Genomic DNA, 18715 nt, shown 5'->3' with positions numbered 1-18715 from the left:
ATAATTGCATTGTCCACATATATGGGATTAGTCTAGCAAGTATGATTGTGCTAAAATAATACTGCCAACTAACCTTAATTAATGTAGATACATTGTCATCACTGTCATTTCTATACAGCATTTTACAAATACAAAGCTTGTATTTTTTAAAGAAGTGAGCATTTACTTTCCTTGAACTTGTTTTACTTTGAATGCACATGGAATTTGTCAAAAGGCTGAATATTTTCAGTTTTGTTATGCTAACCCAGTATTCCATTTAAAATTTTAAGAAAAGTATCATAAAAGTCATGATAGGTGTACCACTTTTGCCTATAGCTATACATACATAGAATTTTGCCTGCAGTTGTATACACACAGAAAGTCACAAAAAAGCAATTCGCTATTTTCTAGAATGAAAGCTTCCTTAGCAATTTCACAGGAGAACTTACTGGAAAAATTTGAAGCCTTTCACAGTAGATCCTTTACTTGTAAAAAGGTTCTTCAAATCATCAACAGTAACAGAAGGCCTAATTGAAAACAACAAAAAATAAACAAAACAAAAACTCCCCTCAACTTGTAGAAGAGCACAGAGTTCTGTAATAATACCAAGATCTAAATTTGGCTTCTAAACTAGTTTTTGCTGTTTATCTCCATCAATTCAAACACTTCAGCCCAAAAGACTTTTACTCTACACTTTAGTATCACATTGTGGTACAAAAATAATTTGGACACTATTGTTTTTCATCCAACCCTCTTTCTTTGTCAGTAAAATTCAGATTGCATAAAAGTATCCTAAAATCTTAAGGAATAAATTTCATCTTGCAATTTGTGCAAGTGCACGTCACATATTTTCAATTTTGAAATATTTGTTTTACTCAAAAAGCTGTTCTCAAAGTGTCTTATAATTTACTTTCTTACTGTAGCAAAATTCCATAGTTTCCTTTTTTCCACCCTGCAAAGCTGCCAAACAAGAGAAGCCTGTAAAACTTATGTTTGGATGTTACTCCACACACTACTGATAATATTCTAGACATTAAAAAGATTATTTCAGTCTTAAAGAGCACACAAAATACTTTTTACTTTCTCATAACTTGCCCTCCACATAAGAGTTCTGAATTCTGTAGAAACTGTTCTTTAAAAAGTATTAGAATTATTAAACACCGTATCTATATTAAATAACAATATCAGTGATTAATTTGTCGTCATGTACATTACCTCAAAAAACCACATCTTTAACCTCTGTGAAACTTCGTGAGATGATTTAACAAAAACTAAAAGCATACTCTCAAGAAAATACAAATTGAAAGTCCGAGAGAGTATAAAAAACTCAAAGAAGATAATTCCTTCAGCAATCCTCTTTGCTAATGATAAAAATGGGACAGTTAAAAGATTCACTCATTGTTAATAACATACCAGAATGACCCACAGCAGAGTTAATTGTAAAAGGCCAAGGAAAGAAAACCAAAACTTATGTTAGACTTTTTAACTTGACAACACCACCTAAAAAATATCTTTCCAAGAAGATGACACATGCAGATACTTACGGGATGTTGGACAGATGCAAGGTTGCAGATGGAGGAAAGATATTTTGAAAATTCTTGGAGCAGGGATTCTTAAAACGATGTAAAGGGCTGTTGCTATAGTCCTTTGTCAGACCTTTGTCCTCCTGTCCCTCACGAGGAAGTTGAATTGTCTGATATTTTGAAAGAGTAGCATGCATGACCCTTCCATAAAGCCTTTGTCCATTCAAGTAGTTGATAGCTAACCAGAGGAAAAGTAATTTGAACAGAAATTAATGGAGGGAAGAAAAGAAGTATTCAATTCTTTGAATACTAATACTGTATTCTACTTAGTGTCAGATTTCACATTCTAAATTTAAATTGCAACTTCCACATCTACCAGGTGGGCTATGTCACAACATTACATTTTAAAAAGGTAGAAGGATATAATATAATCTCCAGTTCAAATGTCAAAAAAAAATGCAAAACAGCATTCCAATACAGATCAGTTGATAATTCTTAAATAGGTAGATATAAGATAAATTACAGGAAAATAATATAATGTATTATTAAAATAAATGACAGGAGAGTTGCATGTTTTAGTTCTATTATTTACTAGATTGAGATTTATAGACTATTTTTTTAAAACCACTAAGAGTATTATCAAAGTTTGCATGTAGTAATGCAGCACAATGATGAATTTTATTTGTTTATGCTTGTCACTGACAGATTAAAAACTCCTCCTTTACATTAAACTCATGTTAGCTTGAAGCATAACTGTGCCTTAAAAATCAATACCTAATTGAGCTTGGGTTGCATCTGCCATCTGAACCAAAGCAATTCCTCTTTTCTTAAACATGATTTTCACACGATGCACGTCACCATATACACCTGTGGAAATCCAGAAAGGAAATTTTTTCAGAACACTACTATGAAAAGCACAAAGCCAAGTCTGTTTCTTTTGACTAACATTAGTGTTACAAATAATACCTCATTAAACAAGTTGGTTAAAATATTAGTATAAGGAGGGTTTTAAAGTTTGTTTATTATATTCTGGGGTTCATAAGTGGAGGAAAATTCCCCAGATCCCAGTCATAATACTGCATGTTTATGTTCAGTTTTTAAATAGTGCAATAGTTGTCAAAGTCCTCTTAACTGAGGCTTATTAAAATATTACTCTACCCAACACCATCCCCTGCAACTAATGTATGAGGCATTCTGTACAGCATTTCCTCTGATGCAACCTCTGTTTTTTCATCTTACTTCGCTTTCCTGTTTTTTCTAGTAAACAAATTGGACCACACACCAAAATTCTTCTGACACCAACTGTTTTGCCATTTTGCTATCTGTGGCTTTTAAGTAATGACTCAACTTACTGCCATTTTAAAACCAGTTCATTCTCTCAGTGCATTTCCTGGACATGCACAGAGTAATGGAGTTTTTATTTATCTGACCCATGCTGGTTAATTCAAAGAACTGCTAGCCCTGTGGCTTGTCAAGGTATATTTGACATATCTTACCAAATAGGATGAAAAGTCCATAAGGTGTGATGGCCTGTTTAAATGATAAAATGAGTACATTATTTCTAAAGCCATGCAAATGAAGACATCTATTCTATAAGTGCATGGTAAACAAAAAGAATGGAAGAGGTGCTGCATACTAACACATAAACCTGTCTCTCCAAAAGCCATTCCCTGCAATAATCATAGTGTATGGCACTCTTGTTAATATACATTTGCTATACACATGTAAAATATGTAAACAAGCAAACACTTCAGCTCATACATTTTTATCACTCAAGACTCATTCTGCATGCTGCAGAAGCTATTAGTTTTTTAAGTAGCTGCATTATTTGACCCTATCCTTTCTAATCTACCTGCTCATTCTGTGAAAATAATGAAAGACACTGGTTAAATTAAAAATAAAGCATTAAAGAACTTCTTTGTATCTTGTAAACAACAGACAATACCAACAAAAATAAACCCAGTTGCTTCAAAATGTGTTTGTTTTGTCTTCAGTTTTGTCCCCATCCCTGTATATGGCCATGACATTCTAAAGGGAGACACAGAGAATTTAACTGTTTATGTAGGAAGCATATAACAAGTGGTATTCAAATTGTATTCAATTAGAAGCGGTGAACAGAAAGGTAAATTTCTCTTCAGTGACTCTCAATAAAAATCTTGTGTGCCAAGTACCAAAGAAGACAATTTATAATCTAATGCAGCCAAAATTTTTCAGCTGAGACAAAGGTTTTGCCAGTAATGAGTTCTAAAAATACCTGCGTATCAGAAGCTTTACTCACACTCTCTAGCCCTATTCCCTCTCAACTCAACTTCTCGAATGTGTACCAAACATACCTACATTATTCAAGAACAGATGATATTGCAGCCTAAGTGTAAGGCCATACCCATTTATCATCAACATTTAGTGGTAGAGAACAATTACTATCAATAAAATCTAAATTCATTAAGAGTTTATTCTTCTGGCCCAAATATTTAAATTCAGGATAGAGACTTCTGTTTTTAAAAATAAATTTCTTATTCAAATGAGACTGAAATATTTCTACTTAAAAATCAAAGGGGGGGGAGGAGAATGAAAGACAAAACCAGTCATGAAGGAATGTTAAAATGCACACCAAAACCAGGAGAGAAATATGAACTGAAATAAGGTCAACCAGATTTTCTATACAGAGAAAAAGAAGTGACAGGGGTCAGACAACCAATACTGAAGAACAAGTGCTACACAACTGCCAATAAATGTATTTCCAACAACTAATTTTGTAGTACATTCTTATTTTTATAAGAAGTTGAGCATTACTTAATATATTGATATCGTATGATGCTTTATAGCACTAAGCTCTACATGAATTCTTAGCTATAATTCATACTATGTAAAGCATCAATGTCCTAAAAAGAACTCTGACCTATGGTTCACATATGCTTATTTTTAAGAGGGAGGCTCCTTTCAGATTCAGAAAATAGTCAGCTGCAGAAAGCACATCTGTAGCCATCATCAGAAACTCACTGATATATTGTAAAATCAAAGAAAAAGTGACTTGTCTTACAGCCCTACATACAGCTGGGTTTTTGATGCTTGCTGTGAATTTGGCTGTTAATACGCAAACAGAAACAAAACAATTACTTAAAGGAACTGGTGAACAGATTTTTAAACCTCAGAATATGAAGGTAACTTCAACTTTGCTAACAGCTTCTAACAGTTCTACAGTTAAGGAAATGCATGGAGTGTGTGCAACAAGAATTTTACATTGCTGCTTATCAATAGTCAAAAAGAATTGTGTTTTAAATCAGGGCCCTGTTAAAGCTTGTTTAATTTTTTAAGAAGATGTATAATCTTTTCAATTAAAGAACTGATCTCTGTTTGAATAACATAAAGAAGATTATAGACCGGCCTATGTCATTTCCAATACAAGAATAACTTTCCAAGTTGTCCTTGGTAATTTTACTGCCGCCATATGAAAAAGCATCTGTGTGGTACTATGAAAAGTGAACATGGGTACTTATTATAACTGTTAAAAATATATGTAGAGTGATGTCAATAACATAATGTACTCGTGTTCTTTTTCTTCAATCTCAAAGCTGCAAAACTAGAAAGATCATAAACGTTTAGAAAGGTACTTGATTTGGCATGCTTTTATCTCTTTTTCTGTTTCCCCCTTTTCCATTTAATTCCTTGTTTTTTAAACAATGGAAAAATCCTTTGCCTTCTTTACAGATAAGAAAGCACACAGAGAAGTCATACTAACAGAGATATCAGTAAATTATCATATGTATGTTGTTTACACCTTCAAACATTTTTTACAGTTGACCACAGACTTCTCTCTGATTATTAGCTACACTGCTAACATAGGGTTCCTAAAGTAAATTGTGTTAGGAAGCTTTTCACAGCTTGATGGGAGTTTTTAAACCAATATTGCTAACTACCTACAACAAGTATAGATGTGTCCTGTTTTATATATTGGCAGCATAGAGAATTCCTCTTACTCCTTCAGCTAATGTCAATTTGCAAGGATTCTGGCAGTTGGTACAAGGTGACACTTACATGTCAGTTCCACCAATCAAACTTACTTCAGGGTTGAGGTTGCTGACTAGTAAAACAGAGTTTCCTGGAATACCAGGAATAGTCATGTGTCCAGGTGTTGCTGATGTGGTGACCATGAGAGGACCAAGTGCTCCAGGAACAGGCAGAACAGAAGGACCTGGAAAGGTATAAATAGCATCACTTGAAATCTCAAAGTGGATAAGGAAGAATACACAAGCAGGTTGTATTTGGCAAAACCATCAATATCCAATTTAAAAACTATTTTAAGGAATTTAGTTATTACTAGTATCTGACCAATAAAGCAGGAAGCATCTCCCTTTCAGAGAAAGAAAGAAATATTCAGCTATACAAATAGACCCAAACAAACGGGGACATAAATTGCAGCCCAAGAAGGAAAAAAATAATTCAGCACACAAGTTTATCCTGTGCTAGAAAGGAAAAGATCACAGTCTAGAAAACTATATATTTCTCACTTGATGGTCAGAAAAGCAGAGACTTCCCTCAATTTGCTTTGAATGTTATAGCAGTTTTATGATTCTGAGAAAAAAATAAATGCTTAATTCCTTCTCTTACAGGTAATCTTTATCATGACATTTAGGTTCTTTGCTTATTGAATGATCAACTACATCAGGATTTTATTACAGAAACTTATTTTATTGAGTACATATATGAAAAAGAGTTAAAATTACTCAACTTAATAATGTGTTCTAATTGCTATATTTTAAAACAAATGGCTCAGTACGGATGTATTCATATGAGCCACTAGCCATAACTAGAAACACCACGTTTTTAGAAAACAAACTTACCTGCTCCCTGAGGAAAGCCCAAGGCTGGGGCAAACCCAGGAGGCCCTATATATGATGGAAATATGGTATGTTGGGTGGCTAGAGAGAACAGACATATTTTTTAAAGCAGATTTTAAAAGTTTTAGAAAACAGAAGAGATTTCAGCAATCAGAATCAGCACCAGTATTGCTATTTTGACTTTATATGTGATTCCAGATGTTAATAAAACTTTTTGGGTTAAAACTCTCATTGAAATCCAAGATTCTGTGTTGTACAAAGACAACATAGCCACTTTTGAAGGCAAATATTCTGATCAGCCTCAACATTCCTCTCTAAAATGAAGTCTGGGCAAAATGTAAAGTAGAGAAGTTTGAATCAGAAAGCACAGCAGAGACTAGTACCCATTAAAGCCTGTGTTCAATGGTTTCTATTCACACAATGGACATACTACAAATTTTCTGCAAGTAAATACAGTCAAAGATGTTTTGCAATGATGAGATAAACTCCTGAATACTAAGATCAGTATAAGCTAAACAATACAAACTTCTACAACAAATCTGAAGTTCTGAATTTTACTAGCTGCTGAAATCCATAAAGCATATATATTCTGCTTTTTAAGGAGATGTACTTTCCCAGTTTGTGTAACTTCATAATAACCAGTGTTTTTTATAGTTCCCCTGGAAATCACAAGCATTAACCATTATCAAAGATAGCCCAGTGATTTCCACATTAGTATGTGGAATCAAGTGCTACCCAGGGTAGCTCACAAAGCTGTGTTCTAAGCAGTTAGATAAAAGCTTGAGCTGTGGATTCATTCATATGTAAGGACACACCAGATTTTATTTTTTTCAAATGGGGCATGTATAATTAGAAAACATTCTACAAGCTTGGTCTGTTTTACTACACAAACCTCCACACTACTAACTAAAATAGAGCTACTAACAGATGATTATCAATACGGATAATATAATACCAAAAAAAGTAACTATTATGAATTACAGAAAGAAATGCAACAGACACAACAGATCACCCTGATACCAAAATCAGGAATGTAAAAATTGTCAAACTGAGCTAATGCAGGAAGATCTAGCATGCTTTGGGGGTTTTTTTTGGTTTTGTTTACTTGTTTGTTTTAAATTAATTTGCTTCATGGCTATCAGCCTAGCTTTCTAAGCAAGCCAATTCAGATATTTCTGCTCACTGGATGCAAGGACTCTTTAAATGCAAAATATGCACAAAATCTGTTTGTTTATGGTGCAGTATCTTTTCCACAGAAAGTAGAAGAAAATTAAAGAAAAAAAGAAAACAGTTTAGTTTTGATATTAAGATAACTTAGAGTCTACAATAAAAAACAGATATATTATTTTGACAATTACCAGCTTTGTTTTATAATTTACATCAAAACTACATCCACTAGTAATAAGAAGTAGTGAAGGTAGTCACATGGCTTAGAACATCTTTTCCTCATGTTCTGCAACTAAGCTTCTTAGAACATGCCAATGACAATGTATGTTGTCATCACTAGAAAGGCTAGGAAGCACACTTTTCCCCGTCTACAGCTATTTTTTATTGTTTTTCAAAATAAATGTGCAGCTGCTTCCCTAAAATGTACCACAGACAAATACATCAGACTACTCCAGCACTTCTTACTCTTACAGTAAAAGAAAACAAGGCTCCTAGCAATGAGAAGCTTGGGAGAGTGAGGGGGAAGAAGAGAAGTGTTCATGTGTTATTCTCCAAAAGCATAGTTATTTCTGTCCTACAAGTAAGTAGAGAAATAAACTACTCAAGTTGTACTTTTCCCTTCCACTGACATTTCAAATAGCGCAAGTCTAATTAATTAGACTATATTAGACTTGTAACAGCACATTTCTGTAATGCTGTATGGCAAATTCCACCATCTTCCTCTGCCCCACACTGTTATGACATTTGTCCATTACATAAAGATCCAAGGCCTGTGTTTAAGGGGAGCACTAAAGACAAAAATCAAGAAAGTAGTGAGTGCAACTCACTTTCTTATTCTAATCTAAGCTAACTCAACTACCCAAAAAAAATCAAAGCAAACCCAGTATTTATCCTAGCTGCCACAGAAAAACAAAGGAAAATAGGGAATTATTCTCCCACACTTTTTACTGTGATAATCAATTGGACAGCACTTAGATACCTATTCAACAGCTAAGCCAGTTCTTAGCTGTGTATTATTGCTAATAGCTGTCATTAGAGAGAGAAATAGCTAAAATCACTCAAATTGTGTTGTGAGCATTTCTCTAGTGTCATTTCAAGCAGACATTGTCTCCTCTATGCCAAAATGACTTCTAAAATTTAAGAAAATGTCTTAAATTTTATATTTTAAAAGATGAGTATGGACATATAGAAATAAGTACAGAATTTTGGATTTTCTTACAGTTTTGTTTGTTGGAGCATTCCATTTTCCTAAAATATCAACAAATAAGAGCTAATATTCTTAAAACACTTATTTTCAGGCAGCTTTAGGCAGCCAGTGTCAATTTGTGATGACTTCAATTCTGATATGCAATATTTACTACATTACCTGTACCAATGATACAATTTCACAGCATTTTAGTACTATTTTGTAGCTTTTTTACAACACTTTAAAATTTTCCCACTAGTACTCCTTATGTTATTGTTTCAGATATTCATTTACCATGACTGACTTCATGCTTTCCATACGAATTTTACTGGACATCACAAACAAAAATGTACAAAAGCCAAAGCATAGATGTGACATAAAAATTATGATCTCTGTGGTTATTTAGCACTAGAAGTGAAGGTTTCTTACCAAAAGGAGTAGGTAAGGATGTCTCCACGTTTCGTTGGCCATCACCAAAAGGAAGGTCAGTGCGAGTGAAATCTCTACTTTTGTCATTGTTGTACTTCACTGTTAGGTTAGTTAACTTGGAGAAATCAATATGCAGAGTGCAGCAGCCAGCGTAGATACAATGACCATCCAGACTCTGAAGAAAAATTACATTTTCAGAGATAAAACACATCATGGCAGCCATCACTATAAGTTTATATTATTATTGCAGCCTTTCAGAACTTGAAGGTGGCCTATAAGAAAGATCAGGACAGATCTTTTAGTAGGGCAGGTTGGCATAGGACAAGGGGTAATGATTTTAAAGTGGGAGGGTTGATTCGGATTAGCTATATGGAAGAATTTTTTTACAAAGAGTGTGATGAAATGTTGGCACAGGTTGTCCTGAAAGGAGGCTGATGCCCATTGGACAGGGCTCTGAGCAACCTGATCTAGTTGAAGGTGACCCTGCTCACTCCAGGGGATTGGACCGCATGACCTTTAAAAGTTGCTTCCAATTCAAACCACTCCACCATTACGAAGTTTTCACCTTGCAATTGAATCCAAACAGTAATTCACCTTCTGGTATTAAGCCCTCTTTTTAAACACCAAGTAGACAATTATGCTGTGACTATCCTTACCTAAACCTCTAGTGTAGTCTACTAGTTAGCATTATATCACCTTGTGCCAATTGGACAAAACACAGCTTTAAGCATGACTTAACTTCTTATGTCTCTAATCTTACTTCTCTTCCACCCAACACACAGTATCGGATGGTAATAGGAATACTAATTTGGAAATTTTAACTGCATGAACTGACCCTTACATGAGGGACTCTAATGTACGACCTGAAGCACATATCCCATGAGGAGTGCTGGAGAGAGCTGGGTTTGTCTGCCCTGAGGAAAAGGAGGCTCAGGAGAGACCTTACTGTTCTCTACAATTGCCTGAAAGGAAGATGTAGCAAGGTAGGAGTCAGTCTCTTCTCCCATGAAACAAGAGGAAATAGGCTCAAGTTCTGCAACAGGAGTTTAGACTGGATATTATGAAAAATTTATTCATCAAAAGGGTTATCAGGCATTGGAACAGACAAGTGGTGAAGTCCCTGGAGGTACTGAAAAGATGTGCAGATGTTGTGCTTCAGGACATGGTTCAGAATTAGGTTTGGCAGCACTAGGTTTATCATCGGACTCAATAACCTTAAGGGTCTTTTCCAATACAAGTCCCAGACCTAGGCATGACTTCAAGTGAAACAAGAGAGCAGACAGATCCTGTGCCCAATAACCCCCAGAAGTGGTGTATAATTGTAGGTGATGCATTGCCACAGCAGAGGCACCCATTTTCTGACCTGACCATGGGTCTAAAAAGGTCTCCAGTCTGCCACTCTGGGACTTGAATCACAGCTGTCATGAAAGGATTGCTAAAGCTTTTCTGCATATCTGACTATTTATTACCTCCTGCTCCCTTTATATGAGAATTAAAGATGACTTGGATGAAGGGGCAGAGGCCTCCTCAGCAACTTCACTGACAACACAAAGCTGGGAGGAGTGGCTGATAGCCAGGAGGGCTGAGCAGCCCTTCAGAAGGACCTCAGCAGCCTGGAGAGATGGGCACAGAGGAACCTTCTGAAATTCAGCAAAGGCAAGTGCAAAACGCAGACTAGGGCCTGATCTACTAGAAAGCAGCCCTACAAAGAATGTGTATTTTTGTGGACCACAAGATACCTGTGTGCCAGCAATCTGTCCTTGTGGCCAAGAAGGCCAATGGCATCCTGGGCAGCATTATAAAGAGCATTGCCAGCAGGAGAAAGGAGGTGATCCTGCCCCTCTACTTAGCACTGGGGAGGCCACATTTGAACTGTTGTGTTCAGTTGTGGGCAACTCAGCCCAAAAGAGACATGGAGCTCTTGAAATGGGTTCAGTGTAGACTTACAAAGATGATTAAGCAATTGAAGCATCTCTTTCACAAGTAAAAATAGAGGGAGCTGGGCCTGTTCAGCCTCAAGAAGACAGAATATTATCAATGATTTTCATTTTGACAGACTCATGCAGGTCCTGGAATATATGCTATAGATTTGTTTGCAGTTGATGGTAGAGTGCTGTCCTCTTAAATAAAGAGAGATGTCAAAGTTATTCATGTGCAACAAGAGTGTTAGAATGGTGAAAACTCACAAAGTTAACAGTCAAAATATTCCTAATGCTTCCTCTATCCCTTAGCAAGGAAAACCCCCCAACAAACAAACAAAATCAAGCTGAATACATGATACTTACCATTTTGGCACAATATGCATTCACTGCATCAGCATATTGGAGCAGAGCTTGAAACTGATTGTTCTTATGGAACATGACTATCTTCAAGACCAAGCCAAATTTAGAGAAAATCTGTTAGGGAAAGAACACGGGCTTTAAGAAGCAGTGAGTAATTCATGCACATTCAAAACTAGCATTTAATATTCCAAATAAATTTCTGAAAAATATTTCTGTTGTGAGAGCTGAACAAAAATAAAATTGTGTGAACTCAGAATTTTGTTTCAGGTAAAAAAATAATTAAAGGAAAGCTACAGAAGACAGGAAAGAAGTATAAAATTTCCTTAAAGAATTAGTCCAATCAACTAAACAGCGAAGGACAGTCCAAACAAGCATTTGTCAAGTGTCTGCAGATGAATTGTGAATTACAAATCAGAGCTGAGGTTTGAGAAATGGACTTCACAAGTCACAGAATCACAGAACACATTAAGTTGGAAGGGATCCACAAGGATCATCAACTGAGTCCAGTTCCCAGCTCTGCACAGGACACCCCACAGAATCACAGCAGTCATGTGCCTGAGAGCATTGTCCAAAGGCTTCTGGGAACTCTGTCAGGCTTGGTCCTGTGATCACTTCCCTGAAGAGCCTGTTCCAGAGCACAACACCCTCTGGGTGAAAAACCTTTTCCAATCCAACTTAAACATTCCCCAACTCAGCTTCATGGCATTTCCTCAAGTCCTGTCACTAGGTGAACAACACTGAAGCCACAACACTGAAGAGATCAGTACCTGCTCCTCCCCTCTGAGGAAGCTGTAACTGCAAGGAGGTTTTCCCTCAATCTCCTCCAGGCTGAACAGACCTAGTGCCCTCAGCCACTCCCCATAAGGCTTCCCCTCTAGACTTTGTACACTGCTGATTCATATTCAACTTGCCATTGACCAGGATGTGCAGGTCCCTTTCCACAGTGCTGCTCTGCAGCCTCTTGTTCTCTAGCTTATACACATTAACCTTCCCTGTTCCAAGCTAGTTTAATGCTGTCAACAAGCCCCACTACTTCCTACACTAGGACCCTTTTTCCCTTCTGAGAAAGGTACATCACATCAGGTGTCAGTGGAACAGGTGTTGAATAGATTATCCCATGGTCAAAAACGCCAAAATTTATTCAAGTACACAACAGAGCCACCTGTTAACCTGATGGATCTGTCTATTTCTATAAATATTATTCCTTGTTACTGGAACTCAGTTGAGATGAAAACTGCAAACTACATTTCAAGGCATCCACCTTTATGTTATGTACATTAGATAAATTCCACAAATCTATTGAATAAAATACAACTTAAATAATTTATGTGCTTATTAAGACCCACTGCCTAAACTAGAAAACAGCGAGGAAAGAGGGAAGACAAAGACCTAGATTTGAATCTACCCCTATACTTTATAATCAAATGGTATTTGATTTATTGCAAACCTAAGCATTGCAGAAATACTTTCAAAGGCTGAATTTAAATATATACACATTCCAAATGAGAGTGTACATTACATGAAGGCGTTTAAACAAAAGCTATGCCACAAAGACCAAAGACAAAAGTAAAGCCAGGATGTGTCATGCAAGTGGAGGAAAAAAATGTCCAGTCAAAGAGGAAAGGTAAGTTTGAGAAATATGATTAGTTTTCAAACAAACTGTTAGAATCAATGCAAAGTCAGGAAAGCAGAAACCCCTGAGAAATATTAAACCTGCAATGGAAAGAAAGGCCTTAGATAAGTATAAGCATCTCTTGCCAGCCTCTTAGGCTAGAATAAGTGATACAAGATGTCCCAACCATTGGACCCAGTTTCTCCATCTCTCAGAAACAAGATATTTATGCTGAAGTCATCATTTAGTCATATAAAACAGAACAAAAACCTTTTCACAGCAATTTAAAATCAGTCTTTGAGTTCCTGTTCATAAAACACTTCCTCTTAAGAAATGCCTAAATACACCTTCTCAACATATGTTTTTCCATGTTTATCCAGAAAACTTAACATACCTTTTTAAAGTAATGAAATTTAATGTACTCCTTCCTGTTTGATTTTAAACCTAAACACACTGTATATATCAACTTTGTTTCTGCAAAGATAACACTGAATTTTCAGCTTCTTATGATAAATATTTTAAGGCAAATTGTGATTTTAAAAAGTTAATTTTTTGCCAGGTAAGACAACTTACAAAATACACACCAGATGAAGGGGCAGAGGCCTCCTCAGCAATTCCACTGACAACACAAAGTAGGGCATGACAGCTTGCTTACTAGTGTTCCATAAGATGCTATACTTGTCAGTGAAAATACTCATTTTCATTAACCTTACCACACAAAGGAATAGTTAGATTGTAGCTATTGGGTACAAAGTGCTGCTTTAATTAGAGGAGACTGTGCCCTATTAAGAACTCCAAATAAGATCCCTTTTCAAATATTGCTAAATTTTCAAGACATATTGGAAAAGTAGTTGAGAGCAATTCAAATACTGAAAATATAGCTGTCCTGCCCTGAAGTAGACTAAAATCAAATGAAAGTAAATTAGTATGAATTTCCTCTTTGCTTTTGCATTTTAAGAACTAGCACAGCTCCCATAACCACAGGAGCTTGTTCTGAGGTTATTCTGAATGCAGTAATAATCCTAAGCAGGTGACATAGTATTTTCACAGGCTCAGTAATGAGTGAGTAACACTCAAAGACACATACAAAGGTTTAGATCCAAGTGGCAACTAATATGTACACTAGTTAATCAGTATCATGGTGAGAAAATACAGAGAAACAGAAAATTTTAAGAGGTAAGAGCTAAAACAGAGTGTTGCTAAAAACAACTATGGTTTGAGATCTCAGCAGAGCAGGAAAAGAATCTTCCAAGATTGCAGGTTCCTACAAAATCATCCCAGTTATTCTAATTTGTATTATTTAAGAAACTCATATGTGGGGCGTGGTTTTTACTGCATAAATTACTACTAATTACAAAAGTTTCAAGAATGAAAAACTTTCCAATATTTGTGAAGTATCAACAAATCTTTTGGAAGCAAAGAAGTGGTCTTAAAATTACTATTTTTTAACTTAGAGCTTTCAACAGCATAGTCCAAACACCTACCAGAAGTTATAGTAATGTCTTTCATAATTACAGCCTACCATTATTCTATGCTGACAGAGGTAGTCAAATGCCATTCCGAAGATGAACAATCCAAAACATTTGATTTGAACAAGCAATTTGAATATTACATCATTTGCACTGAGGTATAAAAGTGAACATAAAACCGTAAATATCAAGCAAACTACCAACGTTACTCAGCAGAAAGAGTGCTAAAATATGGATTCACAAGTTCATAGCATTCAGTATTTCACTAGCTCATCATGAAAGTAAAATTAACAATTCAAATTTGTTGCTGCCTCCACAGCAAGGAACTAAATGAAACAACATGAAAATCTGAGTACCGAAGCCCTGTTTACTTGAATTTCATTTATGTACAACTATTTCAAACCTAGATCCCTGAATTTAGGAAATTATTTTAAAGAGACAGTCCTCATTCAGAAGATTCAGGAACCACAGGTATTAAAAAAAAAAAAAATGGATTTACAGTAGCAACATTGGAGCAGATTGTGACTTTTTTTAAGCAGTCCTCATTACCTGATACAGTATGTCTAAAGTGACAGGGCAAAAAACATTTTCAACAACGATTCGAAGAACAGAACCATTACTTGGAAGGACCCCACCTTCAGCAGCAAGAGCACTTGTAATACCCAGGTTTCCATGCTGCACAGCATTCACACATTGTGGTGCAGGTTGGGGTCTCTGAAATTAAGTCATAGCAGAGAGTGCAGTTATTTTACATTCAAATTATTCATAATGAAACAAAGTTCTCCTAAATGAAAAGGACATAAAAAATAACTTCATAAAACCATATTTCCTTCATACTATTGATTCAAATCCCACATTAATAAATCATAACTCTTACTCTCCATGCTCCTCCCTTACAACTAGTCAGTGTAATTCACAGAATTACAACTATTTTTTGTTAAACTGCTACTACTTTGTAGCTATTTTTCTTTGATTCAGTAGGCTATTGTCATTCTAGACATTTTTCCAGCAATATTATAGATGACAATACTGTAATATTGTGATGAACAAACAACCAGTCAGCATACCAAAAACTATCTGCTCTGCATTACTAGGATTTAATTCTCTTCAGGAACTGAGATTTGGTTGGAATAAGCTTAAACCTCCACACCCTACTCTTCTTTCAGAGCAAAGCCATCAACCACAAAAAAAGTTTCAATAGGTTCAAATCTCACTCCTCAAATTAAACTTCTGTGATTACAGAAGTCTCTTCACTTGTTTTTCTCAAAGAGATCTTCATACTTCCTGTGAGTAGAGAGATGTTCCTTTTCAGATGCAGTTTTATGACTTAAAGTCATGCCTCAGCTACACTATTTCTTTGGAAGACAGATTTAACAGGGCATATGGTACATGTTACCTAGTTTCAGAAAAATACAACCCTGCAAAATAATGTTTACTTCAGGGCTCAGCCTAGAGACCGGGACAGTAACAGTATTCAGCTGCTCTACTAGGGTCTCTTTAAAATTTAGATATAACTCAAATGTAAGTGCCAAACAGCTTATTTTCAAAAGCAGACAATGCTGTTATAGAAGAAATCAAATGCCATGTACCAAGTTGAATACTCAGGAAGAGACCCAAGCAGTCTTATTTGCAAACATACATATAGTTTTCCTGAGACTCTTACGCAAACTACATCCTTAAAAACAAAAATCTTGTCATTTGTTTGGTTTTGCAGATAACAAACCAATACAGCAATCTTAGATGAGGAAAGAGACAAATAATATTTACCAGACCGACAAGCTTGCAAGACTTGTGTGACTTTTGCACCAGTACAGATGAATGATTTATACCTAAATCACTACTGTCAACATTCTTACAGAGAAAAAACAAATCATGATATATCCATCAAAGCATACAACTTATGTATCTAAATGGGAGGTCAATTGAAATTCATCCAGGAATCTAAAATCCAGTATTAACCCCTAGGGTACTCTGCCAGTGACTGGACCCCAGCTTTATATCATTGGTCACAACCATTTCAGCCTTTCAAATCACTTCACAGTTCACTTAACTAGACTGCATAAATCAGTTCATCTATTCAGATGCTATTAGAAACAAAACCAAAAGTCTTGGCAAAGTCAAGATGAACAATCACCCCTTATCTTGTCCATCAATCCGATCATCTCACCATAAAAGGCCATCAAATTGGTTAGCATAAAGTCCTTTTAAAAACTATGCTTCACTGTGACTAACCACTTTCTTCTCCTTAGAATGTCTGGAGATAGTTTCCAGAATGAGTTGCTCCATTCCTTACCCAGGAACCAAAGTAAGGCTGATCAAGCAGTGGTTCCCCAGATCTTTCTTTCCATCTTCTTTGCTATCCTAAGATAGGACATGGAAGGATTTTCTTTTTTCTAGTCCTCAGTAACTTTCTCCAGCTGCCACGACATTTTCAAGATTGTATACTGGCAGTGCTATGACACCAATCTGCTCCTTCAGCATTCAAAAATGTATCTCACTAGGGCCATAGATTTTTTGTTTATCAAATTAATTTAAATGTTCTCTAATGTTATTTTTCTCTACTTCCTTCATCAAGACTTTTTCACTCTTCTCAAGTGCAAGTCTTAACCACCACAGGCTGCCAAGAAGGCTCTCAGTAATTCAGCCTTTTCCATCTCCTCTGTCCCTGCCCCATTCAGCAGCAGGCCTATGTATTTTTTAGAAAAAGAAAACTTATTTCTACTGCTGATATACCTCAAGGAAACAAATGTGCTGCTTTTCACATCTCTCATCAGAGACAACTCCATGTAGCCTTTGACTTCCCTAATCATATCCCTGTATGTTTAGATAATGCTCTATAATCTTCCTGAGACATCTGTTTATGATTCCAACTGTCCTATGCCTCTCTTTTATGTTTAAGCCCAATCAGGAGCTCCTTGTTCATACAAGCAGTCCTCCTGCCACCTTCACTTGATTTCATGGTCATTATGGTGAACTACTTTTGAACTTGAGCTCCTTCACAATAATTTTACAGATTTTGAAAAGACTCTCTCTGTAAGAAGTTACTGAAATTATATATATCAGAATTTGTCTACTGGTATAGTGAAGAGTAGCCTGTCTATTTACTAGTGTTGTGGTTTAACCCTGGTATGCAGCAAAGTGCCACACAACTGCTCAGTCACTTTCCCTTAGCACAACAGGAGAGGGAATTGGAAGCGTAGAAGTGAGAAAACTCATGGGTTCATTTACAGACATAAGGTGAATAGGCAAAGCAATAGCTGCATGTGCAAGTAAGGCAAAACACAGTGTTTAAACACCTCCCCCATTGGCAGAGAGGTGTTTAAACATTTCCAAGAAAGGAGGAACTTCATTTAGTGTAATAATTACTTGGAAAGAAAAAGGCCACAACTCTGAACATCCCTCTTTCCTTGTCCTTCCCTCAGCTTTCAATGCTGAGCCCAGCACTATATAGTGTGGGACATCCCCTGGGTCAGTTGGGATCAACTGTCCTAGCTGAGACCCTTTCCATCTTCTTGTGCACTACCACTAGCTGGGCAACGTGAGAAGCAGAAAACACCTTAATACTTTCTGTATTAACACATGCATTCACAACTCGTGCAGTTATATCCTATTAAATAGAAATATTGTACTTACAGCCTGATTATGTTGATTGTCAGTCCTAAGTTCCTTATAATTGGAATATTGAATATAAACTGGCTGATTATGGAGGAGGGGTGTAGCAAAAGTGTAGTAATTCACCATAGAAACAGCAGCATCTAGGGAAGCCATTTCCAAAAATGCCTGCAACCAATACATAGCTGATTTCAATGTTGTTTTTGTTTACAAGAGAGAAAAAAGCACAACTTTTTCCCAATTCCACTCTCACTAGAGAAAGATTATGTGAAAGTACAGTACTGATTTACTCAGCATTAGAATGCATTTGTGTGTGCATATTTATGGGGATGTTTTATTCAATTTGTGGGCTTTCTTAGAGTTTTATATTGTAAGTACATTACGTCATTTAAGAATAAGTAGAATGAGTATGACATATGGGAAGCAATACTGCTAGAAGTACTACACTACTAAGCAATTTGTTAAGTTGCTGAAATCAAGCACTATTACTTAGGTAGCTGATATGTATAGTGAATGAAAAAGCTGGAATAGAACATTAAACATTTATTAGCTTATGCATTGTATTAATCTAGCTCAGTGCTCCAGACAATTTTTTTAATGAATGTTTATTATTTTTAG

At 36.0% G+C, this 18715-nt stretch overlaps 1 protein-coding gene across 18 annotated transcripts in view; it reads right to left on the bottom strand.

Moving 5' to 3' along the window:
• PTBP3 (polypyrimidine tract binding protein 3) overlaps positions 1-18715 on the bottom strand; it is a 43974-nt gene that overhangs the window by 6947 nt on the left and 18312 nt on the right. For 15 of the 18 annotated variants that reach the window (XM_064402733.1, XM_064402725.1, XM_064402735.1 and 12 more), the window contains 10 exons: positions 18119-18265; positions 15035-15199; positions 11408-11518; positions 9123-9297; positions 6344-6421; positions 5564-5694; positions 2999-3032; positions 2277-2369; positions 1524-1740; positions 429-506 (listed from right to left, as the gene is read on the bottom strand). In XM_064402733.1, the coding sequence (XP_064258803.1) occupies positions 429-506; positions 1524-1740; positions 2277-2369; positions 2999-3032; positions 5564-5694; positions 6344-6421; positions 9123-9297; positions 11408-11518; positions 15035-15199; positions 18119-18265 (1229 nt within the window). The remainder of the gene's footprint in view (positions 1-428; positions 507-1523; positions 1741-2276; positions 2370-2998; positions 3033-5563; positions 5695-6343; positions 6422-9122; positions 9298-11407; positions 11519-15034; positions 15200-18118; positions 18266-18715) is intronic. The other 3 variants (XM_064402740.1, XM_064402741.1, XM_064402742.1) reach the window with 3 other exon arrangements.

Source organism: Passer domesticus, chromosome Z (assembly GCF_036417665.1).
Source record: "Passer domesticus isolate bPasDom1 chromosome Z, bPasDom1.hap1, whole genome shotgun sequence".
Taxonomy (NCBI): Eukaryota; Metazoa; Chordata; class Aves; order Passeriformes; family Passeridae; genus Passer; species Passer domesticus.
Note: the sequence above shows the minus strand (reverse complement) of the source record. Positions and strands in the feature narration are given on the sequence as shown.